This window comes from Herpailurus yagouaroundi, unplaced genomic scaffold, assembly GCF_014898765.1.
Source record: "Herpailurus yagouaroundi ecotype Mexico unplaced genomic scaffold, PumYag 141, whole genome shotgun sequence".
Taxonomy (NCBI): domain Eukaryota; kingdom Metazoa; phylum Chordata; class Mammalia; order Carnivora; family Felidae; genus Herpailurus; species Herpailurus yagouaroundi.
In genome coordinates this window covers 3547802-3574827 of record NW_024412396.1, presented here as the reverse complement: position 1 = coordinate 3574827, position 27026 = coordinate 3547802, and the positions used below count along the sequence as shown (strand labels likewise).

At 50.5% G+C, this 27026-nt stretch overlaps 3 protein-coding genes across 7 annotated transcripts; 2 read left to right on the top strand and 1 right to left on the bottom strand.

Moving 5' to 3' along the window:
• Nucleotides 1-30: 30 nt before the first annotated feature.
• Nucleotides 31-4951, top strand: CIDEB (cell death inducing DFFA like effector b). 3 transcript variants are annotated; one of them, XM_040476809.1, is made up of 6 exons: nt 31-125; nt 650-797; nt 2618-2762; nt 3609-3758; nt 4011-4201; nt 4369-4951. In XM_040476809.1, the coding sequence occupies exons 3-6, from the start codon at nt 2631-2633 to the stop codon at nt 4505-4507; spliced, it is 612 nt and encodes a 203-aa protein (XP_040332743.1). In that variant the 5' UTR covers nt 31-125; nt 650-797; nt 2618-2630; the 3' UTR covers nt 4508-4951. The 3 variants fall into 3 exon arrangements, with proteins under 3 accessions (XP_040332743.1, XP_040332744.1, XP_040332742.1); XM_040476810.1 differs by lacking the exons at nt 31-125; nt 650-797 and adding an exon at nt 2111-2321 and having other exon boundaries at nt 4539-4951; XM_040476808.1 differs by lacking the exons at nt 31-125; nt 650-797 and adding an exon at nt 2113-2321.
• On the bottom strand, nt 4927-10168 carry NOP9 (NOP9 nucleolar protein). Of its 2 annotated transcripts, none has more exons than XM_040476791.1 (10): nt 9836-10168; nt 9164-9622; nt 8309-8419; nt 7924-8065; nt 7615-7807; nt 6782-6922; nt 6248-6373; nt 5856-6092; nt 5538-5643; nt 4927-5205 (listed from the first exon to the last, which is right to left on the bottom strand). In XM_040476791.1, exons 1-10 carry the CDS (start codon nt 10068-10070, stop codon nt 5048-5050), a joined length of 1908 nt encoding a protein of 635 aa, XP_040332725.1. In that variant the 5' UTR covers nt 10071-10168; the 3' UTR covers nt 4927-5047. The 2 variants fall into 2 exon arrangements, with proteins under 2 accessions (XP_040332725.1, XP_040332726.1); XM_040476792.1 differs by having other exon boundaries at nt 9820-9935.
• A 67-nt stretch (nt 10169-10235) lies between these two features.
• Nucleotides 10236-16104, top strand: DHRS1 (dehydrogenase/reductase 1). 2 transcript variants are annotated; one of them, XM_040476807.1, is made up of 9 exons: nt 10236-10471; nt 10899-11073; nt 12226-12369; nt 12530-12609; nt 13925-14057; nt 14372-14518; nt 15059-15128; nt 15444-15524; nt 15709-16104. In XM_040476807.1, the coding sequence occupies exons 2-9, from the start codon at nt 10924-10926 to the stop codon at nt 15843-15845; spliced, it is 942 nt and encodes a 313-aa protein (XP_040332741.1). In that variant the 5' UTR covers nt 10236-10471; nt 10899-10923; the 3' UTR covers nt 15846-16104. The 2 variants fall into 2 exon arrangements, with proteins under 2 accessions (XP_040332741.1, XP_040332740.1); XM_040476806.1 differs by having other exon boundaries at nt 10236-10674.
• Nucleotides 16105-27026: the final 10922 nt, after the last annotated feature.

The window sequence follows — 27026 nt, the reverse complement described above, 5'->3', positions numbered from 1 at the left end:
CTGCTGAGCCCTCTTTTTCTTCAGCCTGCTACCTACTCCTCTTGATGAGGTTTTGAGGTTATGGGGGTGATGTCCAGAGCCGACGGCCAAGAAAGAATTCTTGAAGATGTCCTTGGTACAAAAAGGTGACTTTATTAAAGCATGGGGACAGAACCTGTGGGCAGGAAGAGCAGTTTATAAGTGTGAGGGGGTGATCCTTTATATACTGTGGAGCTGAAGGAGATAAAGTCAAGAGGAAGTTTCTTGAAGGGATTTCCATATGCTAAAGAGGAGTTACAGATTGTTGGGGGCCTAGCTATTGCCAAGCTAAGGCTGTTTTGCCCTCTAGCAAAGTATTATCATTAAGACAGTAGGGAGCATTAAGACAGTCCTGGAGATTGGACTATTGATGAGATTGCCCTTTTCTTGTAATTTACTAAGATATTTGTAAACTGATGGAGACTCAGGTCCTGTGATCTCTATCAGTTTAACCATTGTTTTCTGTTCTTATCTTTGTTCTTGCACAGCTAGGAGTGCCTGAGGAATATCACACATATCCCACCTGGGGGCAGGGGAGTTGTTAGTTTGTGCTCTGCCTTTAGCTTGCCTTATGCACCCACATCACTCTCATCTCTTACCTTATGCCCTGCTCCATTCTTTCTACTCCCAGGGCTCTCAAAGGGCTACCAATGACAGCTTTCAGTCACAGTGCTGAGTTCTGGGGGATGCATTGGAGGTACAAGGGACTTATCAGCTCTTTGAGGAATCATAACACACAACCACAAAGAGACCATCCTACGGAGCTACGAGATAAGAAGGTAGGAAAGGATGCATTGGTAGAGACATACTGAAAAGAAGCCTTCTCTGGGCAAAGCCTGGAAATGAAGAAATTTGAGGGGGACCTAGTACACTTAAGTTGAGGTAAGGGGAAAGACCCCTGCCCAGTTACCAGCTAGAACTGGGCACTCCTTGGGAGCCAGGACACCAGTATTGTCTCAGTTTGGGTTACTTCCAAAGCACAGCCTGAATTAGCATGGGTACAGGTAATTCTGCATCTGGGAAGTCAGCTCAGGAAGTAGAAGTGAGGGAGCAGGGGAGGAGAGGGAAAGAGAGAGCCAAATAAGTGTGTTATTGAGTCTCTTCAGTAAGGATTAGGAAGCTCTCAGAATTACACAGAATGCCTTCCAGAAAGACAGAAGACTGGGGCACTGATGCCCAGCTTGCCTTCTTCACTGTTTGAGGGCTGTCCTAGAGGCATTATACACACTTGCAGCCTATACGTGTCAGGAGGCTGAGTGGGCTGCCGCAGCCTCAAACACCTAGGCAGGAAAGCAGAGATTTACACTCATGTGAGGGGTTCAGTCTTAGTGAGAGTCTGAGCTGCCATACAACTATCCACAACTATAGCTGAAATCAGAGATGGGACTCAGGGCACCCAAAGCCAGTCTTGATGCCATCAAAAGACAACCCCCTTCCCCTTCACATCTCCTTCACGCCGATTCAGTGGCCAAAAGAGAAAGGTGAGAGAGAAAGTGACTAATGCAGTGTAGCTGAAGTGAGCAGTTCTGGAGATTGAAGCCAGAGAAATGTTGAGCCGGCCCCTCCCCTAGACGGAGGAAGAAGCAGGAAAGCAGGAAGGCCAGGGTCCCAGACAGGATCCTGGTGATCCTGGATCCAGGGAACAGGATCCATCCTCTCCTCACACGCCACCCTGGCACACTGTCTCACCCTTCATTTCCTCCAAGCTCTGCCCATGATCCCACCTGCAGCCTGGCTTCCCCTTTCCTAATGGTGCAGTTTATGGCTTTCACGGTAGGTGGCAGCAAGTACAGTGCAAATCATGTATAACGCAGCTTCTCTAGGGTTGGGAGCCAGGAACTATTCCTAGAAATTCTCTCCATAGAAAGAAAAACACCAGAGACCACATTCCATCCTTACATAGTTCCCATTTATCCTCAGCACACACTGCCATCAGACAGACAGACAGACACAGACACACACACACACACACACACGCACGCACGCACAAAAGCCTCATGACTTTTGTGGGCAACTCTGGGCCTCAATCTCTCCTCCACTATCCCATCTAGGCCCCTCCTTCTCTCCCTCCCCTTGGACTTTGCCCTTCTTACTGGCCAGGCAGGGGGGACCAGAGTCCGGGTTGACTCATCTCCCACCTCACTGGAGCTGAGATCCCAGCTGTGTAGCTGAAAACACCACCATTTCAGCCCCAGCACAGCAGAGAACCACACAGCCCAGAACTCAGTGGGAGAGGCAACTCCCCTGCTCCTTCCCTCCACCATGGAGTACCTCTCAGCCCTGAACCCCAGCGGCCTGCTCAGGTGATTTTTAACCCTCCTTTCTACCCTCCAACTCTGAGGATAGGGCATGGCAACAAAATTCCATTCGGCCCCCAGGAGACTCTGATACTCACCCCTTCTCTTCCCTGCCCCCACTTTCCACAACGGGCTTGTCCAGCTATGGAACCACCACTCACCGCCCCCACTCCATGGTCTCTCCCTAGGCTACTCTGATCTGCAAACCTAGATCCCTCCCTAACTCCCCAGGCACCCCACCCCATCATCCCTACTGCATTCACCAAACTTCTCACTTCTTGACCTTTCTTCCCAACTACCAGGTCAGTATCCAGTATGAGCTCTGAGTTTGGCAGGAAAGTCTGGACTTCAGCTCCACCACCCCAGCGACCTTTCCGTGTCTGTGATCACAAGCGAACCACCCGGAAAGGTCTGACAGCTGCCACCCGCCAGGAACTGCTAGATAAGGTAAGTGAGCCAAATCCCTAAGTTCCTACTGCAGGGGCTAGAGAAGAGTGAGAACTTACAGTGAGTGAGCAGAAAGGCTGAGGTTAGTTACATGGCTGCTCCTCCCTCTGAGGGCTATAGTGGGGGAGGGGGGGTGCGGCGCGGTTCAGCCCAATGACCAATGCTGTATTTAGGTTATTTCTTTTCCAGGGGGTAGGAGGAGGAATAGCTAGGGAGGGTTGGGGGAATGGCATTCAGAAGTCAGTATGGAATGGTGATTCATATGACAAGTCAAGTTCAAGTCCAGATTCTACCACTTGCTAGTGTCACACTGTAGGAAGTTGTTCAACCTATCAAAACTTTAGTTTCTTGATCTACAAAAAGGGAATAATGTTACACCTTTCTCCTAGGGTTGTGGAAAGGAGTCAAAGAGGACATGTATGTAAAGTCTACATAGATACCTGGCACTAGTGAAGACTCAAAAAGGCTAAGGGTCATTGTTACTGAAAACAGTTCTCTGAGAGTGGGGGACAGTGAGGTAAGACACTGGAGAGAAGACAGAAGGGTGGACCTCAAGAGAACCTGACTAGTTTTTCAATTCCAAACCACTAGGATTGGCTCAGAGGGTAACAGGGAAAGAGGACAATGACAGAGGAGCAACTAGGTTAAAAAAAGTCAGCCCTTAGCGAGGGTCCCCCGGCAACTAAGCACCAAGAGCTGGAGCCATTTGAAGAATGGCAGTTTCCCAGGAAGTAGAGTTGGGGTGTCAACCAGCATCCAGAGCCAACCAGTGGATGTGGGGCAGCTGGAGAGGGAGGGGCATGGATAAGCCCTGCCCCTTCCCTCCTGCTTCCTGTGGCTGGGCAGGCACTGGAGGCCCTGCTGCTGAGTGGAATGCTAACACTGGTGCTGGAGGAGGATGGGACCGCCGTGGAGAGTGAGGACTTCTTCCAGCTTTTGGAGGATGACACGTGCCTGATGGTGCTGGAGTATGGGCAGAGCTGGACCCCCAGCAGGGTGAGAGGCCCATAGTGGGGCTTGCTGTAAGCCACCAATCCTTTATATCTCTCCCAAGCTTCTCTAGCCCAACCGTGATCTTGGGGGCAGAGACACTGGGAGAGGTAAGGGGTTGCCAAGGACACCATACAGGGGACAAAGAGTCCAGGCAAGGGTGGGTCTGACCCAGTGCTGGTGGGGAACTGTGTGCCCAGTGCACACTGTGGGTGTCAGGGTGTGAGGGTGCGTGGCACTGATGAGTGTACCCTACAGAGTGGGGTGCTGTCATACGGCCTGGGCCGGGAGAAGCCCAAGCACAGCAAGGACATCGCCCGTATCACCTTTGACGTATACAAGCAAAACCCTCGAGACCTCTTTGGCAGCCTCAATATCAAAGCCACATTCTATGGGCTCTACTCCATGAGTTGTGACTTTCAAGGACTCGGCCCAAAGAAAGTACTCAGGTCAGAGACCAACATGTCGTATTTCCTCATCCCCTTACAGTTGCAGCGCCCTTAATTCCTTCTTCTATACTCCCCTATTCATAATCTCTCCCTTGTGGAAAACCCCCTCTATAGCCTCCTCCCATGTTCCCCCACCCATCCGACTTCATCTTGTCTCTGCCCTTCAGGGAGCTCCTCCGTTGGACCTCTGCACTGCTGCAAGGGCTGGGCCATATGTTGCTGGGAATTTCCTCCAGCCTTCGCCATTTAATAGAAGGGGCCGAACAATGGCATTGGCAGCGGCAGGGTCGCCTTCACCCCTACTGAGAAGGGGCCCCAAGCTGCTTTCTGCCCCTAGATTCATTCCAAGAGACACACTATGAGGATTGTGACAGCATCAGCTTTGGAGATCTGAAGACAGTGCAGATTAGGTAACTCACCTGATTTCCCCAATGCCTTCTGACCCCATTGTGACAGGCCTCATCAGCATAACGCCTTACACCCCTAGCCTATACCCTTCCTGAAGAATGCTGTCCCTTCCTAGCCATCTTTCCAGCATCCCACTTACCCGGAAAGGCCACAAGCCTGTCCCCAAGTATCTTGACCCCACCCTGATCATTGCTACATCTAGATTCCTTGCAACTCCTCCTGTCCCTAAGCTTCCTAGTGCACTGAATTCAGCCCTTTCTGATTTTACCTTGAGATCTCTATTTCTTTATACCCTTTTCCCCAAAATAATAAAAACATTTCCAATAAAAATATAAAAATGTTTATTAATAAGACTTTTGATTCCAACTTAAACTAAGAAGGGGACAGGACAGATACTCCCGCTACCCTCCCCATCACCCAGTCCCAGGTCCAAAGGCCTCAGTCTTCAAGTATTGAGTTCAAAACCCTCCTCCGCTTGGCCACTGCCCCCTGCTGCTGTTCCCAAGCCTCTCGGCGCTTCAGGAAAGTAGTCAGGGCCACATTTCGAGCCACGTGGTGGCCAAAAGGGTCTCTTATCAGCTCCTGGTTCCGCTCCCCTGCAAAGGGAATCACTCATGTTCAGTATCATCATACAGTCACCCCCCGTGCTCAAAGCGACACTCCCTGGGTGAAGGTCCCTCCATTTTCCCTGGGCCCTGGGTTGGCCTCAAGGATAATACCTCAGTCTCCAAAGAACGGAAGCCAGGAGAGGGCGGGAGCACAGGGCTGCATAATCAGCAGAGGAAAGGAGGGCAGACTGCTAAGAACCCATGGCCAACACCACCCTTTTGAACTGAAGTCTCTGCTGTATTTAAGTCCCCTCCCCAGCCACTCAGCCATCTGGAGTGAGGGAAGTTTGGAAAGGTTAGAGAGAGGTGCAGGTACTCACCCAGCTCGGCAGCAATTTCCTTCCGGGCCCCCAAGGCTGCTCCACTCCAGATGGCATCTAGCACTCGGCTGCCATGACGACTACAGGCCAGAGCCACGTATTGTCCCTGCAGTGAAACAAGCAAGGTAGGTCCCCCTAGGGCATTCCACAAAAGTGCACTGGGGAGGGCAACGGGGAAGTGAAGTTTCAGAAGTTTATGGGCTGAGTCGAAAGAGTCTGGGAACGATATATCCTCTCTGATTCTGAAGGACAGTCTCAGGGCAAGCTCATGTTCTCTTAAATGGATGTTGGTGGGGGAATCAAAGCAGAAACCAGAACCTTTAGGGTCTTCAGCACACGGCGACGCTGCTTGCGCGTCACGGAGGGGCTGGTCAGGACGGCATCAAGCACGTGGGAGCCAGCAGGGTTCTGGGCGAGAGTCAGAAGTTGTGGTCCCGTCAAGGCACCCAGACTTCGAAGTACGATACCAGGGCTAGAGAAGTGCAGCAGATGCTGAAGCAGAAGAGACCCAAGGACTGTCACTTCCCCCAGAGCCCTGGCCGTGGCCATTTCCACCTGGTAGGACAGAAACAGGGATTTAGGAGGCAGCCACCAAAGTGCCACCCCCACCTGGATGAAGCCAGAGATCCCCACACCCTCACCACAAGGGTGAAGGACTTTTTAAACCCTGGCCCCAATTAGTCACTGACTTGGCCCCTCTCCTACCTCACCTGGTGCTCTGCGGGCACTGCCCCTTCCTCCTCTGCCAGTCTATAGTATACCTCATAAGCCGTCAAAGTGGCAAAGAGAGGCACACAAGCCACTTGCCGGGAAGGGGGCTCCGCACAGTGGAATGCCTAGAGGAGAAGACAAAACATGATGAATCGGAGAGCTACCTCATCCCTAACCCCGACTCTCTAGACAGAGGAAAGCATTCAGGAGATGTGAGAATGTAAGCTGAATAAGGGCAGGATCTCATCTGCCTTGCTGTATCCCCAGCCCCTATACACATAACAGGGGTTGAATAAACATTTATTCCTTAAATAAACTGCTCTCTTAGTTCTGGGAGACAATTTTCATTCCAGGGCTATGAGATGGGTTTGGCCTCATTTCTCCCTGGATCTGTGAACTCCTTGGACATTAGGCCTCTTGAGTCCAGAGATACAACCACTGAAGATTAGAGAGGTCCTAACAGGTGGAATTTGGACTGAGGGCATAAACAGGGCAACACCTGTTTATTTGAACTGAGGGCAACACCTACTCACCTCCAACAACAGCTGCAGGACCCGGGCTTGGTGGGCCCCAACTCTGCGGCAGGCCCCCACCAGGGCAATGACCACCCCGGGGTGACCTTGAGCCAGCACAGCTTCCAGGGCAGGGCTCAGCTCCTCAAACACGGGGGACAGCTGAGGGGAGGCACAGAATGAGGAATCTTTGGCATTCTGTAACAGTGGACTGAGTTATTCAGAGAAATCTTCCTGCTGAAAACAACTAGAAGTGCTAGATAAGCATGGCCAATATCAGGATTTGGGTTTGGCCAGATGAAGTCTAGGACAAGGGGCAGTCTTAGAGGTGCTGCCTCACATGAGGGAAGCAGCAATACTTTAAATGGCCACACTCTCAAGATAAGGGGATACTGGAATTAAATCTGCCCTTCTAGGGGCACCTAGCTATCTCCGTCAGCAGAGCACACAGCTCTTGATCTTGGGTTGTGAGTTCAAGCCCCACATTTGGTGTAGAGATTACTTAAAAATAAAATCTTAAAAAAAAAAAAAATAATCTACCCTTCTACCCCAACTCCCAACTCTGTATTGCTACAGATAGTTGACCACAAACACGGGTCATGGAACCTCAAGCTGCATATTTGGATTAAGCCAGTCACCTGCTGGTATTGGAACCCGAGAAGCCAAAACAAATCCTTTCTGAGAAGGCACTTTCGTCATAAGCTCTGAGTAACCCCCAGGAATAACTTTAAGGGGAATGGCCAGCACACACTCAGAGATGCAGAGGCAGGCACACAATAAAATAAGGCACAATGAACAAAAACTAGCAGAAATAACAGAGCACAGAAACAGATCCGGCCCCACTCTCAACTCACCAGCTCAGGGGTAGTAACAGCATCCAATAAACGCTGCAAAGGGAAGTTGGCAATGGGGTGTGCGGCCAGGGTCTGCAGCTGCCCTTGGAAGTGATCCTCAAAGAGGCTCTGGAGCCTCGGGGGCTCCAGCACCAGCAGCACTTGCTCCAGGAGTCTGGAGCTCGTCTGATCCCGCAGAAATAGCAGTAGGGGGCTAGGGACAAGGAGAAGGTGATCAAGCAGCCTTTATTGCATCTAAAATATCCATATCACTTCATTTACTTCACACAGCCTCATCAACTTTGGTGGACTCTGAGGCCTAGACCATACCTGCCATCTGCTGAGGAATTGCGGCTACTCAGATAGCCAATCACAGCACTGCAGAGCTGAGCACAAAACTGGGGCAGTTTGCGGTGTAAGATTTGTAAGGCCACTTGAAGGCAGAAGCTGGAGATCTTGTCAGTGATAAATACTGAGGGAGAGGGCAGAAATAATAAAAGCAGCTCTTCCAAAATCCAGACAACCTGTACAACCTCAAACCTCAAGCAAAAGATATCAGGGACTTTGGACGTAAAAGCTCTATACAGAGTCTTTGCAATATCAAACCCGATCAGATTTGAAAAGGAATAACACTGATCGAAGTAAGGGCCTCAGATGATGACAGTTCACCTCCAGAAAAGCAGGTCCTAGACCCTCCTCCTTTTTCCCTCCTTACCAGCAATGTCCTTCAGAAAGCAGGAGCTCAGGTCCTGAAGGCGATTCAAGAAGGTTTCAGGGACCTCAAAATCAGATGGCTTACCTTCCCGAGCTGGGGCCCTTTGTGCTTCTGAAAGAAGACCAAGAACACGTGCAGTGCTGGGATCACAAACTACCATCCAGGAGGGAGAATAATCCCATAGATGAGCAAGGATTCAGCTTGGAGATGCAGAACACATATGAATACCTCTTCTCATCTGGATGACTAAACAGAGACTACGTTTCTGTTTTAATTTTTCTAAGAAATTTCAACAGCTCCCCAGTGGTCCGTAGAAGATAGGCCAAACTCTCAGGACTTCAAGGCCTCATCTAAAATCTCTAACCTTATTTCCCAGAGTTTTTCAAACTGTAGGTCGCTGCCTACAAATGCATCATAAAATCACTTTAGTGGATCTTAACCAGCAATTTTTCAATAGAATAGAACAGAAAAGAAAATATCAGAATGGGTTGTATATATATTAACTTCTCAAAGTTCTGCTTGAGTCCAATATATGTATACATACACAGACGCATGTTCAGTGATGTTTAAAACAAAAAAAAAAATCTGTGAGTTGTGGTTTAAAAAAAATTTGACACCCATTCCTCATGAATCACCTCTTACCCCTGGCCTATTCTACTAGCTGTCCCCCAAACACACCTATGCATCCTCACGTCTGGGCCTCTTTGTGCACTAATCTTTGGCCTGTTAAGTCTTGTCCTAATTTCTCTGCTAATTCTTTAAGGTCAGCAAGAATTACTCTTCTGCTTACTCTCTTCTACTGGACTTCCTAAACTCTCCTCTTCTCTACGTCCACTTCCCTCTTGTAATACTTACTAGGTGACTGAGAGCCATGGTGCCTGGCTCTCTCAGACTCCAGAAGAGTCCCTCCCAACACCTGTAGCAGAGTTCTGACCACGAAGCTGCCATGTGTGTCTCCACAGTAGAAAAGAAAATCATCACACACCTCGGAGGCTAGTCCCAAAACCAGCTCCTCCAGAGTCTCCAAGGGACCATCCTTGCCATCTTCCTCCTCTTCCACGTCCTCCTCCTCTTTCTCTGCAGGGCTCCCCAGCAATCGAGGCAGCTGCAGCAAAGCACTTTGCAATACATGCACCCCGCATCGATGACAGGCCACAAAGCGGAAGTTGGAGCGCAAAGTAGCCCATACTCGACACAGCGGTTTCAGGGGACTAAATCCCAGCAGTTCCTGCATAATCTCACTGCCAGTCCTGTTTGTGGCCAAGGCTAGGGCCTCAGCTTCCACTTCCTTCAAAACATTGTGCACCATCAGTTCTGAACAGACAAGAAAAGAAATATTTTAGAGACTAAGAGGAGGATGGTTATGTTCCATTAGTTAACTAAAGGAGGGAGAGGGGAGCAACGAAGAGGATATGGGAGACATAGACTAAGTCCCTATGCCCTGGGGACCCATGAAAATTCTCCTGCCTATCCCAGAACTTATGTCCAGCGAATCCCTCTCTTAGTCTCACCCTGAAGTCTCCCCACCTCGCTCTTCTCCGGTCTCAGGAGCCTCTTTCAGGGCTGACAGCGCCTGGCGGAAATACCCCAGAGCTTCGGGGCTCAGGTGAGGGTGCGCGTCTGGGGCTGGCTCCGAGCTCCCGTCCGGAGGCCGCTGGCGGCCTGGTGGGGGGTGCCCCGATCCCTTGGCCCCGCGCCCCCGTTTGTCACCAGCTGGAAACCGGCGGCCAGCCTTGTGGAGGGAGCGCGGACCCGGTCCCATGAGTGCTCAAGGCCGTGTCCGTCCGCGAAAGCGTCTCCAGTAGCAGAGGAACGTCACGCACGTAGGAGCGTGCCGGGTCCGGACGGAGTTTAGGAAAGACGGCGTGCTCGGCGCGCAGTATATACGTCACGGTATTGGCGACAGCCCCTAGACGGGTGACTGTGTGTGTCCCCAGGTCGCCCCTCCTCCAGTCGCCAGTCCTGGCCCCAGCACCGCCTCCCGTGCTCTCTGACCCTCTCCTCCAAGCCTTCCGCTGATCCCGGACGGGAACGCGGGCTGGCACCCCAGCCTCACACTCTGATCCAGTTGCAGTCACCTGGTCCCGCCCCCGCAGCCAAAATCGAAGTCCTAGAGTCCAAGGACTTCGCCGGCTAGACGGCGCCGGGACTGCAGGAGGGCAGGTAAAGGGCGCGAGCTCCCTCCTGCGTGCCCGGTCCCCGCTCCCACCCCCGACCCGGAAGCCGCCCCTCCGGGCTCAGCCCGACTGGGCCACGCCAGAGGCCAGAGCTCTGGATAGCCCAGGACGCTGCGTGGACCCGCCGTTGAGGGGCTGCCGCGCTGAGCGCCCCCCACCCGGTCAACCCCTTTCAGAGAGTCCTTATAGGTGGGTAGCCCTGGACAGTCCCACCGAGCCCCCTTATTTACTTCTTGGCCTGCCAAAAAGGACGAACAGCCTTGCCCTGGGGTTTGCACTGTTGTCCTGCTCTGAAACTTCTCTCTTCTCAGAGGATCCCAACCTTGGCTCCTCCTCCCTCCCGCTATCCGGGTCCCCCTTCCACACATACACAAGATGCAGGCTTCCCTCAGAGCAAGTCTTTGCTTCCACAGATTTTACCCCCTTTGCATGTGAGTCATGGCAGCTCCCATGAAGGGCCAAGTGTGCGTGGTGACCGGTGCTTCCAGAGGTATTGGCCGCGGCATCGCCTTGCAACTCTGCCAGGCAGGTGCCACAGTTTACATCACTGGCCGCCATATGGACACGCTGCGGGCCACTGCTGAGGAGGTGGGTGCTTCCTCTGGAACAAGTAGGACACACACCACCTGAGGTAGCCCTTCCCATTAACCACTCCTTCCACTAATCCCTTACCTGAAACCATTATATTCCTCCACGAAATGTGAATATTTATTCAGACTGGAATAAATGAAGCCCATAAATGACTTCAGATCAGGTCAAATTTTGCCAATAAGTGAGTTTTATGGAAAAAAAACCTTCTCTTTGAAACCTTCAGGGATTTTGGAATTGCAGCTGAAGGGTTGTGGACCTGTGCTTTCCTTTATTTTAGGGAAGACTTTATTGAGCTGTACACTTTCAGTTGACTTTTTTTTTTTTTTTTTTTTTACTGGATTTCAGTTTGAAAAAATATATTTGGTTTGCTAGGCACTGGGTGAAGCACTGGGGTTACCAAGATAAATAAGATGTCACTTCTGCTTTGGAAAGATAGGACCCAGCAGGAAATCAGAGGCAGACACAATGCTCTGGGAGCACGGGGGAGCAGTTAGGAGGCAAGAAGGTAAGAGGGTGGGAACTAGAGCACGGATCTGGAGAATAGGAGGATTGGTCCTGAATAAGGTATTTCTTCTTCCTTTGAAGTTAGAGGATGGGGACTCATTTGTGAAGGGTGAGGTAGAACGGAAAGTAGAAATAGTTCATGCCTGAAAGTTTTTGATTTTTCAGTAACTAGGCAGGAGCATTGGTGATGTGAGGGTAAGAGGGCCAGGACAGAGGAGAGGTTACACGTGAGCGGTGAAGAGTGGGAGCTTATGGTGTGAACGTTGGAAATGACCAAGGATGAGGAAGAAGAGAGATATTCCTTTCCCAGGAGCATCCCCCCTTCCCTATTTGTCCCTTGCCTTCCACTAAGAGTATACAACTACTTGCACCTGGTAGGCCTCTGTAAATGTAGATTTTAAGCTTGAGATCCCAATCTGTTTCCCTCTGTAGAGAAAGGACCTAGCATTCCTGAAACTCCTCAAACAGACACCAGAGGGCGGTATTGCTCACCATATTCCCTCAGCTGCTGGCTTTGATTCCTACTTTTGCCTTCTCAGTGCCTCCTCCCCTTCTCAGCTCCTCCCAAGCTGGGAGTTGAAGAGGGTTGCCTTATGTCTCACACTCATGTGCAACTATAAGCTCATATCCCCTCTGTCTCTCCAGGCACAGTCTCGAGGGGGCCAGTGTGTGCCTGTGGTATGTGATTCAAGCCAGGAGAGTGAAGTGCAAAGCCTGTTTGAGCAAGTGGATCGGGAACAGCAGGGGCGTCTGGATGTGCTGGTCAACAACGCCTACGCTGGGGTCCTGGTACCCTTTACACTTTGATTCCAGCTCCACATCCCTAACCTCCCCCTCTGACCCCTGAGTCCTGAGTCCTTATCCCCACTCATATCCCTTTCATTATCCAGCCCCTCATACCTGCCTGCCTTTAGATCATCCAATTTACAACACTCCCTTTGCCTTCCAGGCAATTATAAAGAACACTAAGAAGGCATTCTGGGAAAGCCCTGCCTCCATCTGGGATGATATCAACAATGTGGGACTCAGGTAAGTGTTCCCTTTGTCCCAGGGTCTGGGTTCCCCTCATTCACTCAGCTGAGGCCCTGGACCGTTCCTCATATGCCCGCCCTTGTTCTCTGACCTCCCCATCTCTTTCTTCTCCTTTTTGTCCCGTTTGTCTCACACCTCTGGAAAATTTCCATCCAGGTGGATCTGTACCTGGGAACATTGACTTTTACCTTGTTTCTGTCAGAACTGACACAACTGCACTTGCTCTTGGCCTCTCTCCGGCCTCACTCTGCACATCCAAGTGCGTGATCAGAAGGAAGCCTCCCTCTTTGAATAATGCACACCACCTGTAGTTGATATTAACAAAAAAAAAGAAATTCTTTTGTCTTAGATCAAGAGAAGGTCAGTGAGTGTGAGTGCCAGCCATGTTAGCCTCCACATCCTCACTCCAGATCCACAGGCAAGGGCACTCCAACATCAGAGTTACACATACATCTGCATGGGAGTGAGATGAAACACAGCACGAAGAGTTCACCTAGCATGACACACCACTTGTGTCTCTTTTTTATTGTTGGAACGGTAGTGCCCTCTCAGAAACTGCATTCCATGGGGGTGTGATCAGCCACCTGTGGGAGTAACTAAGAGATTATCTGAAAATCTGTGCCTAAAGCATTTTAAGAACACCCACAGCTTCTTGTGGAAATACCAAGGAAGCAGGATTAGAATCCAGTTGTGATTTCCAAGGCAGAAGAAAGATTATGAGGACAGAGAGGGATGGTCAGCCAAGAGGCAAGAAAAGAAAACCTAAAATGCTGATAATTGGCAATTATGGCCCACATGCTTAGCCTTCCAAAGAGAGGCCTTCCACTCCCTCATCTCTTGCGGGTCAGAGTTTTGAGCCTGGGCAGAGGCCCAGGCCTTGGTCCCTGAGCCATGATGAATTTTCCAAGATAAAGGCCATTTTGTGAGCCTCTGGGAAGCCCGCCAACATGTCCTCACCTCCTCCCCCACTCACGTACACATTTACTGTGCCTTTCCTTTGCATTACCTTAGATTGGGTTTTCCTTTTGAAACTATAATTCTCTCTACCTGTTTTCACTCGGAGGATCCTGTTTCCCATGCAAATGAAATGTTTTTCTGGTTATCGAGTATATGTGTGCTGGGTTTTCCCTACATAGGAGAATGGAAAACTGAGTTTTTCCTTTACACGCATCCATTGGTGGTTCCTTTTACCACTGTTGCTCTCAGGAAGTGGCCTCTAGCCCTAGAGGGCAGAGGAAGCTGCCAGGGCTACAGCAGCCAGGCCAGCAGTGAACGTCATGTATTCCTTCTCCTTCCTTGCCTCACCTTCTAGAGGTCACTACTTGTGCTCAGTGTATGGAGCACGGCTCATGGTACCAGCTGGCCGGGGACTCATCGTGGTCATCTCCTCCATCGGGGGGCTGCAGTATCTCTTCAATGTCCCCTATGGTGTTGGCAAAGCTGCGGTGAGGACCCAGGAGCACAGGGGTTAGGGAGGCATCAGACAGTGATGGTACCCATAGCTCAGGAGATCCGATCCCCAATGATCGGAGTAGTAAGGCCCACTGGCTCCCACCTCTCCCTCTGCGCCTTCATAAACAGTTCCTTTGCCTGGGCTCCCCTTGGGTGGCCAGGGTAGGCAGCACACTGGGGAAGGTGGACAGCTGAGACAGGGCTCCTGAGAAGGGCTGGGGCATCCTCAGCAGAAGCAAGGAAGGCAGGGGAGGAAGGTGATGTGGCCGGGCGCCCTGGCTCTCCCCTGCCTTCTGTCCTTCTACAGTGCGACAGGCTGGCTGCTGACTGTGCCCAGGAGCTGCGGTGCCACGGGGTCAGCTATGTGTCTCTGTGGCCAGGGTTGGTGCAGACAGAACTACTGAAGGAGGTTGTGATGAAAAACAACAACGCTGATGATCCCCTGTTGAAGCAGGTTGGCAGGGGGAGGGCGAGGGAGGGAGGGAACGCAAAGGAATCAGCTTCTCCATCCTCAATGACAAGACAGTAACAAAGAGGAAATACCCAGGTGCCTACTGTGGCAGGAGCAGGGCCAAGCAGCATACATACATTATGTCCTTTCATCCAGCAAAGGAGATATTATCTCCATTTTGCAGATGGCAATTCTGAAACCTGGAAAGGTTAGAAACTTGCTCAAGGTCATGTATGCCATAAATGGAAAAGCTTCCTTCCCCGAAGCCCATGCTGTTGACCCCTGCCCTGAACTAACCTAGAAGGTCCAGACATAGTTGACATCCCAAGATCTTTCACTTAGGAAAAGCAGTGGGTCCTGGTGCCAGGGTACAGGATGTACCTGGAGGTAGGGAAGAGTGGCTCAAGCATCTTCTAAGATTCTGGGTCCTGCAGGTGCAGTGATGAGGGCCTGTCTCTCTTGGAATAGAAGCTAAAAGTGGGAAAGAAATTTGGGCAGTTCTCTTGGAAATTAACCCTTCACTTCTCTGCCCCTGTGTTTCAGTTCAGATCTGATTTCAGCTCTGCAGAGACCACAGAAATGAGTGGCAAATGTGTGGTGGCTTTGGCAACAGGTAAAGCGGTTGGGGGCAGGTGGTAACAAGAAAGGGCATGGAGAATCTGCAGGGTGGTAGTAGCCAGTTCTGGGTCCTGGCTCAGGATATGGTTGAGGAATATGCCCTTCTTTTCTCCGGCTTCTGGAGACCCTATGTGGGCCCAGTTTGAGGTTTGGGAGCCGCAGGAAGTATAGCCAGGAGTCAGAGGCCTAGGAATAGAAAGAAAGAATTCTGGGCACCGAAGCCTGTTTCAGTGGTGCCCTGTCCCACTGGGCCCAAACCTTGTCACACTGCATCACTGCCATGCCTTCTCAGCTGTATTTGTGCCCACAGACCCCAATATCCTGAGCCTGAGTGGGAAGGTGCTGCCATCTTGTGACCTTGCTCGACGCTATGGCCTTCGGGATGTGGATGGTAAGAGCTCTGGCCCAGCAGCCAGCCTAGACCTCCCTTCCTCCGTTCCCTGCTCACTTCACCTTCTCCCACACTTTCTCCCCATTCCTCCCTCACATCCCACTCAGGCTCTTTAGCCTAGGTGGAGGTGTCTGAGGAGTGGGAAATGACAGTGTAACCCTTCTCTTCTTCCTGTGGTCCACAGGCCGCCCCATCCAAGACTATTTGTCTTTGAGCTCAGTTCTCTCTCATGTCTCCACCATGGGCTGGCTGGCCTCCTACTTGCCTGGCTTCCTCCGTATGCCCAAGTGGATTATGACCCTCTACACTAGCAAATTCTAACCCTCCTGGCCTGACCTCACAACTGTTCTCCCTTGGGCTATGTGGTAGGGCCTGACTCCGTGAAACAAGTCAGCCTCTCCTGCCTACCTCATACCCTTGATATGAAGAGAAGACCTCCACTGTATGTCCTGGGTGAGCCCTCGGGGCCCTTAGATACTTCTTTATGCCTTAATTTTACTTGCCCCTACATTTTACTTTTTGCCTTAGTATTGAAAAACATCCTGCAGGCTAATAAAAGTCTCATTTCTCTTTCAACAAATTTTTGACTGCTGGTTCTGTCTGTGCTTAGCCAGTGTTAAGTACTTGAGAGAAAGACTCCAAGACATACCTGCAAGCTGTTTAGGTCCTCAAGGAGCTTGCTAGGACAAGGCCCCTTTCCTCCACATCTGTTCCTACTCTTCCCTCTAGAGCTGCCCAGCTCAAGGCCTGCTCTTCAGCTGCGAGGCCCGTTTCCACACCTCAGCTGGGGAGCAGGGTCCCTCCCCAACCAGAAGCTGGCACACCCCTATCTCTCAGTACTTTTCCACCCCCTCATTCCACCATCTCTTTAGGGATGCCTGCTGCCTTCCAGCTGGGCCTGCTTTTGGCACAGCAAGGGCAGATTCCTTGGTATTTATGATTTCCTGGAATTTGGGAGGAAAGTACTGGCCGAAACCAAGTGAGAGGCAGAGGCCGATGGCACCGACACACCCATCCTTCCTTGCAGGATGGTTCCACCTGAAGTGCTCCCTGAGGAATTGACTGCAAGGAATAGCCTTGCCTGGTCCAGGGGCTGTCCCAGCCTGAGGCAAGGCAACAGGGGGTGTGTTCCAAAGGGGAGCCCAGGACCGTTCTGAGGGAGCCTTCCTGGCAGCAGCCTAGAGGGCCATCCACGTAATGGGACAGCTGCTGTCAGTCTAGTCTTTCTAATCTTTGAAAAAGGCAAAGTGAGAGCTGACATTTCCCAAAGCTGCCCATAGCATGTGCAGAAGCCATGACCTTCCTGTAGCTTTCTGGGGACAGCGCTGCTTACTGTTCCAGTTGTGTGCGAAGGGCAGCTCACTGGCTTGCAAAAGAGCTGACTATGTGCTTCTCTTCCAGCTCTGCAGTCAGTGGTGACTTCATATTTGTTGCTTGAATTTAGCCACAGTGAGAGTGTATATGCCGTAGAAACCAACAAAAGCTACTAATTAGGGCTTTTTGTTTTGTTTTGTTTTGTTTTGTTTTTTGTTTTGTTTTTTAGAGAGAGCTGGCTTAGCAGGTGACTGGAACTAACCAAACACCCATCTATTATTTTTTTCAATGCTTATTTATTTTTGAGAGAAAGTGTGAGTGGGGGAGATACAGGGGGTGGGGGCGGGCAGAGGCTCCAAAGCAGGCTCCACGCTGACAGCAGTGAGCCTGATGTGGGGCTTGAACCCCCCAACTACGAGATCACAACCCGTGCCGAAGTCGGTTGCTCAACTGACAGCCATCCAGACACCCCGCAAGCACCCCATTTAAATGACAGTGATCAGATAGCCTCACCACCCTCTCACCCTCTTCCACTTACCACCCTAAGTTCCTATTATCTCCTAAGGTCTGCGAGGGGCAGAGGCATTGCCTATATGCTATGATAAGAATAAGGGTCTCCAGATCTCCTTCAGCCTTTCACATCCATCATTAGAACAAATCCTTGTGCAATGGCATCGTCTCCTAAAGGCCGCAAAGTATTATGGGAAGAGTATGGGCTTCAGAGTCATGCAAATGTATATACAAATTTTAACTCCATCACTCTGGGAATGAAATGAAATAACATGTATAAAACACCAGGCACTAGGTAGCCATCGAAGTTGTCAGTTCCTTCTCATAACAAATATTTAAGAGCGTGCTCTGCACTAGTCACCATTCTTGGCTCTGGGGGCACAGAGCATAAGACAAACCAGGTCCTGGCCCACAAAGGACTTCCACTTCAGCCCTGGAAGACCTTAGAAGTCATCTAGACCTTCCACTGATGGGAAGAAGTGAGTGAACTGAGGCCCCAAGGGTCCACACTGTGTGGAGTTAGACCTCAGTCCTGGTATCCCCAGAAAACAGAGGGTACAGTGTTCTCTCCAGAACACCACCCTGCTTCTCTCCAACAAGCTTGGAAACATAAGCAAGAGTACAGAGCTCTGAGGGAATGAAACGTGGACAGTGAGTTTTGATTGGAGGTAGAAGAGAAACAAGATCTAAGAAACTCAATAGTAGAGAGGCTCAGGACATTGAGGGGGGATCAATGTTCATTCAAAAAAAAAGTTTATTTAATGCCCATCCTCTTCCCAGCACCATGCCAGGCACTAGGGAAGACTATTTAAGTCTGTGAGAACAGTGCTATAGCCAAGTTTACACAGAGTACTCCGAAAATACAGGAAGAAGCAACTAGAGAACTGGAAGGAAGTGAAATTGGCCAGAGACTTCCTCCAGCAAGGGCTGGACCAAGGGGTGGATTCCAGCTTTCAGGACAAGTCACTGAGGAAGAGTTCCCATCAACCCTTAAAGGCCCCTTTGGGTGACGTGAGAGTGGGGTGGGGATCCAGGCAAGGTGAAAGAAAAGCCCACATGAGGGCCCCACAGGAGCCCAAGCTCAGTGGACAAATCAAGATGAGGTGGTTGGGCCCAGGCCTGCCCTTTTTCCTTCCTCATCCTGGTTCCTACCCACCCTGTCCTAACCAGAGGCCTTGACACTCTCTCTGAGACATTTCCTGAGGCCGTTCAGCTCCCTGGCCCCCCCATCCCTGGGCAGAGCCCCCACAGTGAGCTCAGAAATTGCTTCATTGCAGCCTGCCCCCCATCCCATCTGGTTCCTGGTCCTTGTCCCCTTGGCTGGTCTACCCCTCCACAAAGCCCCTCTCCTGGGTCCCTCTGCCTATGCCCTCTCAGCCCCCCACCCCATCCTTCCACTGCTCCTGCTGCCCCTCCGGCCCATCCTCCCCGGCCCTCTCCCTGGGCCCTGTGCTGAGTCTTCTCCCTACCCTTCCATCTCCCAGGCAGCTGGTGTCGGTTGCAGCCTCCTCCGTGCCCTGCCCTGGGCAGGGAAGGGCAGATGGGTACAGGCAGGCCTGTAACACACAGGTCTGGCTCTCAAAGTGCTTTTGGTTATCATCAGGAGACAATCAGACAACCACGGGGAGCCCCAGAGTGGGGACTCAAAGAAGCAGGAGGGGTCAGCATAGCCGGCTGCCCCCGCGAGGCCACACCCAACTCGAATTCCTTTCAGGTTTCACCTTCTGGGGAGTATTACAACATTGTCATCCCTGCCTTTCCCTGCAAAACCTCCTCTCTGTCTCAGTTCCTGCCACCAGGTATCCAGGGGCACCATTGCTCATCTCAGCCCTGATCCCTTCCTGACGTATGCCTCAGCCAGCCGCCCACGCCACACGCAATCCCGGGTGCCCCTGCCCAGGGACCTTCACAGAGCCTTGGGGCTTACTGTTTGACCAGGCTGACCTGGCCCATGTTAAGCTCATGTTGAGCTGCAGAGACAGAATCTGCCCTGAGCAGGGCCTAAGGACAGGAACAGGCTGGCCCTTCTCTGGGTGAGTCCCACTGGCCTTGTACCAAGGTGCCCCAGGGTGCTTAGAAGTAGGCCAGCTTGCTTGGAGTAAGGTCAAGGGGTCCAGAGTCTGCCTCGACTTGTGTGCCAGAAGAGCAGAGGAACTGGAAGCTGCTTGTGCTTACCTTGATAATGGGAGAATCTAGGCAAGAAAAGGGCCCCTTTTTAGGCCCTTGGACATGGAGGAGCCTGTGAGAAATGTTGTGTAAGAGGCAGAGGGAGGAAGTAGGGTCAGCTTGGTGCAGTTTCTGCTGGCAACTACAGACACGTATGCACCTGTACTCCAGTGAGCAGATCTTGGCTCCCCCCTTCTTGAAGAGGTGGTTCCAGAAGAAACAAGCAAAGCCAGAACTCCATAAACAAACAGCGCCCGGCATCCCCAGAGGGGCTCGTGTAGGAGGGAGCAAAGGTGACTCAGCTCTGGACCTTCACTGTCCCTTTAACACAGCTGAGACAGCCAGAGACTTGTGTTATTGTTGGGGCTGAGAGAATTCGTGTTTGTTGAGCACCAGCTAACTGCTCTGCCTAAGTCTTACTTAATCTTTCCACATCTGCCATATGAGGTAAGTATTCTCTTACAGCTTTAGAAACTGAGGCTCAGAAAAGTTGAGGTACTTGTCCAGATTACAAGGTTTTTTGTTTTTTGTTTTTTTTTAAGATTATTTATTTCAAGAGAGAGAGAAGGCAGGAGAGGGGCAGAGAGAGAGGGAGAGAGAGAATCCCAAGCAGGGTCCTCACTGTCAGGGTGGAGTTTAACACGGGGCTCAAACCCATGACCTGAGCCGAAGCCAAGAGTCAGACACGTTGGGGCCCCTGGGTGGCTCAGCTGGTTAGGCGTCCAACTCTTGATTTCAACTCAGGTCATGATCTCACAGTTCGTGAGTTCAAGCCCCACATCAGGCTCCATGCTGACAGTGTGGAGCCTGCTTGGAATTCTCTCTCTCCCTCTCTCTCTCTGCCCCTCCTCCGCTCATGCTATCTCTTGCAAATAAATAAATTTTCTTTATAAGAGAGAGAGCCTGGAGCCTGCTTTGGATTCTGTGTCTCCATCTCTCCATGACCCTCCCCCATTCATGCTTTGTCTCTCTCTGTCTCAAACATAAACATTAAAAAAATTTTTTGAGAGAGAGAGAGAGAGAGAGAGAGAAAGAGAGAAAGAGATAGCCGACTGAGCCACCCAGGCACCTTGTGTTGCAAGTCTTTATAGGAAAAGAGTCTGGCTTCAACGTATGACTCTAGAGTGTGAGGTCTTTCCCCCACATTCCCCTGTCTCTGCTGCTTCATTTTTTTGGGAGTTGGTTTCATTTTGGTTTTGGAGGACCTTTTCTTTTTGGCAAAGAGGGTTGGAGATTGGGCAGAATGGTGAAAGCATTCCCAAGTTCACTCAACCCAAAGGTGTCCTGGCCAAATTTAGAGTTGCCCTTCTCTCATTTTGACTATATTTCCTTCCATGCCTCTGCTCCAGCTGTTCTGGTCGCTGAGGTGTCTCCTCCCCCCAACCCCAGCCCCATTTCTACCTGCCAGAATTTTTTCTCACGAGGCTCGTCTCAACCTCCTAGAAACTTCTACCCTCTTCCATTGCTCCTGCCCTTTTCTGGGGGACCTATGACAATCACTTGCCTCTTGACTAGTGTCAGAGCCATAGATGTCCTCATACAATCCCCTAGATAAGGCTGACAGCCCCCCAGGTCAGGGGTTGGGTCTTAGACACTTCACACCTCCTACACACACACACACACACACACACACACACATTCACAGAATGTTTGAACCCTGCAGACAGAACAGAACAGCGCCTGGAGTGTCCACACCACCCAGTGTGTGGCTGAGCTCACAAGCCTGATGGGAGCCACAGGTGAGGGCCCCACTTCCCTACCTGGAGTCAGGTGGACTGGGCCAGCCTATGTGCCCAGGACCGACCCTCCCCAGACTGCTGCTCTCTAGTATTCCTCAGCACTTGGCCTTGTCCCACTCACAACACACACCTCAGCCTCCATGCCCTGTGCTCAGGGCTGCCAGCTGTGGGGGTCCTGGGGGACCTCTGCGGGGGCAGGCCCCTTGGAGGCTGGCCAACCCAAGACAAGTTCCCGAAACCTCTACTCCGGGGCCTCCCTGCCCCCCGCACCCCCCCCCCCACCCCCCACTGAACTCAAACCTGAGTCATGATTGAGTGCACAAGGGGACTGGCACACAATACTGCTCCTGTCAGCAATTCCACGTATTCTCTTTCCTTGCTTGAAATTCTGAGGTTCCACAGCACTCCCTGTCCATTTCCTGCCCTGTCACTCAGACCTGCCCATGAGGCCTGAAGTGCAGCCATCCCTGACCACCCCTCCCTACCACCTTGCCCTAAGCTCCCCCACCCTGGGATCTAAGAGTCTTGGCTCCTCTCCTAATCCCTGCCCCAGCCCAGTGGGGTTCAGTGTGCTTGATCTGACCTTCACTGCTCACCATTCATTCATTCAGTCATTCATTCTCTCCCAGGATTCCCATCACCACCACCAACTCTAGGTCAATACCTTGTTTAATTCTCCTTGGGGCACTTATGACTGGTTAAAATCATCTCTTGTATGTATTTGCCTCTACAGGGTTTGTCTCCCAGATTCAAGTATAAGCTCAATGAGAGCAGGGGCCTTGGCAGTCTTGGTCACTGCTATGGGGTAAGTTGTTCTGAGGCTCCGTGATTATTGCTTCATGATTGGCTGGATTATGTAAATGTTGAGCAACCACTGTGGCACCAGGCTAGGTGAGGGGACATGCAGTCCAACTATCCTCCTTGGGTACTTCACAGTGAGAGTAGAAATGGGGTTGTTCCACCCCACAGAATGAGCTAGAATGCAGGCACCACAGGCCCCACTGCTGGAGAAGCATAGAGGAAGTGTGCCGCCAGCCCCAAGCCAGGGCTCCTGCCCCACACCAACAGCCCCAGCTCTAAGCTCACTCCCCTGGGAAATCTTACCCCCTTCCCTGGATAGGGCAGGTTCCCCCACCCATGGGACATACCCAGCACTACATCCCTCTCTTTAAGGGCATAACTGTAGCCTTACACTTGTTTATACAGTTACGTGACTGCCTCTCTACACCATTTCCATCATCCAGAAAGTTTTACTGGACAGCCCTACTCTGGGCCATTAACTCCATGAGGGTAGGGGCTGGGCCTATGTTTGCCTCACCGCCACGGCCCCCATGCCTATCATTGTGTCCAGCACAGAGGGCACTCAGTTGCTATCTGTTGAATGAATGAATGGGACAGGGAAGGAGTAAGGGTTGGATCTACCCCAAGGTCCACCCACCACCTTCTTTCTGGGACTACTTGTTCACCCTCTGTATTCATTTACCAATCACCCCTTCTTGGTCCAGACACTCACAGTCAAGGCTTCTGTTTCTCACATGGGCATAGAACCTCAGGGCTGCTGCTGCCTCCTGGCACTACTCACATTTCCTATGCCCTACACCCAAAGCACCCCCTGGAGTTGTGCAGTGATGGTTGCCACTTGCAAGCTTCTTGGCCATATTCCCAACTCCACCCATGCTCTTGACATAGGCATGCCGGGTCCCAGGACCCAGAGGGGGTTCCACAGGACCAGCTAAGAGGGTCCTTGGCCTCACATAGGATTGAATTCAAAGTTGAGCCTGGAGGAGGTAAGAGCAGAGTTTACTGAACAGTGTAAGTGATAGAGTATAGCAGATGGGGTATCTGTGAGACTCAGAAAAGAAGAAGTGAGTCTCTCCATCACCTGGGCTTAGGGGTTTATATTGGAAAGGGGTCCAAGGGACATGTTTTTTCAGGCATCCAGGGTAGGGGCCCATCAAAGGCAAGTGTCAGGCATTATTCCATAAACCACAGAAGGTAGCAAGTATTGACGCCAGTGTCCGTGGAAGTTTGTTTGAAGCTAATGTCCTGGAACATGTTTAGGATCTGGTTCTTCTCAGATGTTATCAGGTGTGCAGGGGTCTAGGATGAAAGTCAAAGAATGATTAACTTTCCAGCCTCCCTCTTGGAAAGGGAGCACAGCTTCTTTGGTTTACTCAAATGCAAGGGGAAATATAGAGCATGAGTAAGTGGGGTCTAGCACAGAAACAGCAGAAATGGAGCCTTTCTAAAGTGGAGTCCTTTCAGCTTCCCTATCTCACTCTGAGCAATTTTAAGGCAATGCTGTCCTCTTCACCAAACCTGTGCAGTGCCTGGCTCCTGTAAGAAAGAAAGGCTCCAGTTCTGGCTCCGGGAGTTTTTCCAGCTTTTCAGCCCCATTTCCTGGTTGCTTTCCCTGCATCTCTTCCCCCATAAAACACCAGCATGAGTCAGCATCCACTGTGCCCTGGCTCTATCATAGGGACTTTCCCTTTGAGGCCATTCTGTCTTTTGGGCCTGCTCTCCCTTCTCATCAGCTAGCTGGTTCCCCCCTTTCCCCCAGCCCAGAAGTGTGCTATGGGCATATGGTGGCACTGCTGGCCATTGAGGAATTCTCCCAGCCTGGCAGAAGCAACTGGGGAAGAGGGAAAAGAGAAAAAAATCCAATCGCTCAGACCAAGTGCCCAAGGAAACCCAGGACTCTGGGGGAATGGGCAGTATAGAGGATCTTCTTGGGTTTTGAATCATCTGATCCCTGCTCCATCCCAAGGGTCAGAACCTTTCAGAACTTTGGGGCGGGTCCTTGAATGCCCTCTACCACATTGTCAAAAAGTGGTTGAACAACATATGCTTGATTATCTCCCATGATGGTAAGCTCACAACTCACTCACTCCATTTTTGGAAAGCTTTAATTATTAGAAAGTCCTTCCTTATAACGAGTCTATATCCACTCATTGACCCCCCCCCCCCACTCCTCCTCACAGTCCTCTCTACTCCCTGTATTTCTAGGAGATGATAACCTCCTTCCCCGTACCTGTGGCTGGAGAGTTTAAAGTAGGAAGATCAAAGCTGTACGCTTTTAGTATATATGTTGTGCTTCATTGACAAGTTTTACAAGAAGAAAAAAGAAACATTAGGAGTTTAAGAAAAGAAATTGTAAAACGTTATATATCACCAGATCTAGAACAAACTCCCCTTGACCTCAATCTGAGTCAATGTCCCTTCTGTGGGCCCCTGGGCCCCTATCCTACTTTAGCTTACATACTGGCATGTCTGTCTCACCCATGAGAACTGTTCTGTCCAGTACTAGCCACTAGCCCCATGTGGCTGTTTAAATGGAAATAAATTAAAATTGAATTAGATTAAAAATGTGTTTCCACAGTTGCACTAGCCACATTTCAAGGGCTCACTAGCTACATAGGGCTAGTGGTGACCATACTGGATGGCACAGACATTGAACGTTTCAACACAGCAGAAAGTTGTCTAGTCTAGCCCAGCACTGCACTAAGTCTAGCTCCTAGCCAAGATTTAAATGGGGCCCCGACCCAGGGCTCATGGTCTGCTTCCTCCCTCCAAACCATCTCTGGTCCATCACTGGCTCAGGGTTCTAGGGACATTGTAAATGTGTGTGTGTGTGTGTGTGTGTGCGAGCACATTGGGGAGTGGTTGCAGAGAAATAATCGGCAGGGGAAGAGGTGGTCAGCATGAAGAGAACCAGGCTTCCAGGCCTCAAGAAGCTGAAATTTGAGCTTCTGGTAATGCCCACTACATAGGTGGGAGCAGCCACCCAGGCTTTGGGTTGAATTCTGGCTGTGTTTCCTCCCAGCTGTATGACCTTGGGCAAGCCTCTTAACCTCTGTGAAACCACTGTATGCATTCTTTTCTCATTATAAAATATGGATACTAATACCAACTTCATATAGGTAGTGATTACATTAAATAAGATGTCTAAGGGTTCAGTTGGTATTCAATTATTGCTTATTCCTTTTTCTACATAGAGGGCAGTAAAATCTCTTCCTTAAACATCATTCAGATCATAACCCTCAGGCACCTGTGTGGTTCCCACTTATCACACACAGGAGACCAAATATAACTCCTGACAGCTCCCTTTGCCTTAAAGCAAGAGGCCTGTCATTCATTCCATTGCTCTTATCTCCAAAGGCACCTGGCTCTACTGCTATCTGCCAGCCAGCCAAGTCTGTTCTCCCCCTCCTTCACGTCACAGTGCATGCCTGAAATGCCCTTCCTGCCCTCTCTTTCCTAAACCAGGCCCTACCTTCTCAGAAGCAGATTCTGTCATGAGACTCACTTCCTCTCTTAAGCCTACTTGATTCAACCTTCCCAGTTTCAAGATTGTAATCACTAAGAAGTATTTCATGCCTACTTCGGCTTTCAACCATCCCCTTTCCTCCTCCCTTGGTGACTAGGATATAAGACTGGCAAATCTGCGTCTGTGGGCATCTGTGTTCCCAGCTGTCTGGTTGCACATGTGAGTGTGTACAGAAGCAAACAAAGGGCTAGTGAGGTGGGAGAGCTGGACCAGACCAGACACAGGTCCCATTTGGCCACTTACGACATGGATGGCCCTTAGCAAGTTACTTAGTCTTTCTGAGCCTCAATGTCCTGAATATTTATAATAAAAATTAGAAATAATAATAATAATAATAATAATAATAATAATAATAATATTACTACTATTACTATTTACTAAGCATTCACATTAGGTCCTTTTATCTAATCTTCACTTGAACTGTCACCAGTAGTGATATTTTTTCTGTTACTACTGAAGAAACGGAGACACAAGGGAAACTCAACACAGAGGGTTACGTACCTTTCCCAGATCACACAGCTAGTAAGTGGCCAAACCAGGATCTGCACCCAGGCACCCAACAGTCCATGTTTAAATTTTTTTTTTCAACGTTTATTTATTTTTGGGACAGAGAGAGACAGAGTATGAACGGGGGAGGGGCAGAGAGAGAGGGAGACACAGAATCGGAAACAGGCTCCAGGCTCCGAGCCGTCAGCCCAGAGCCCGACGCGGGGCTCGAACTCACGGATCGCGAGATCGTGACCTGGCTGAAGAGATCGTGACCTGGCTGAAGTCGGACGCCCAACCGACTGCGCCACCCAGGCGCCCCCCCAACAGTCCATGTTTATAAGCACTCTGCTTACTGCCTCCACATGTGATCCTTTGTGCATGCAAAACTCCTGCACAAAGACAACCAAGAAGTGGTGGGACTCTTTCCTCACTGGGACCACAAGTACACGAGGCCAGTAAAAGTGTCTCTTCTCCTCTTCATTTGTTACAGAGCCCAGGAAAGGACAGACTATATAGTGGGCAGTTTGTATACATTTCCAGGACCTGAGAAAAATGTGGAAGAAATATAAAGAATTTAAAGCCATGCATTCTTAAATATGAGCTATGAACACATGCCACATGGACACACACTTCTCACAAATACATCACATATGCTCACTCATGCATATGCACTCACTGGCCACCTTGAACCCCATGAAGGCTCTCCAGGAAACCTTTCTGAGCTGGCCCAGGAGCCACAGAAGGCTTTTAGGCAGAGATGTGATATAATCAAACCTGCATTCTAGGAAAGTTGATCCAACAACACAGAGAATGAACTCATAATGGAGAGGACAGAGTGGAGACGGGGGACATTGAAAAAACTTTCAACAATCTGGGAAGAAATGAGCTTAAATTCTAGTGCAGTAGGAGTGGAAAGAGTATTTAAGAGATACTAAGGAAAAATGGGGAGGGAGTAGT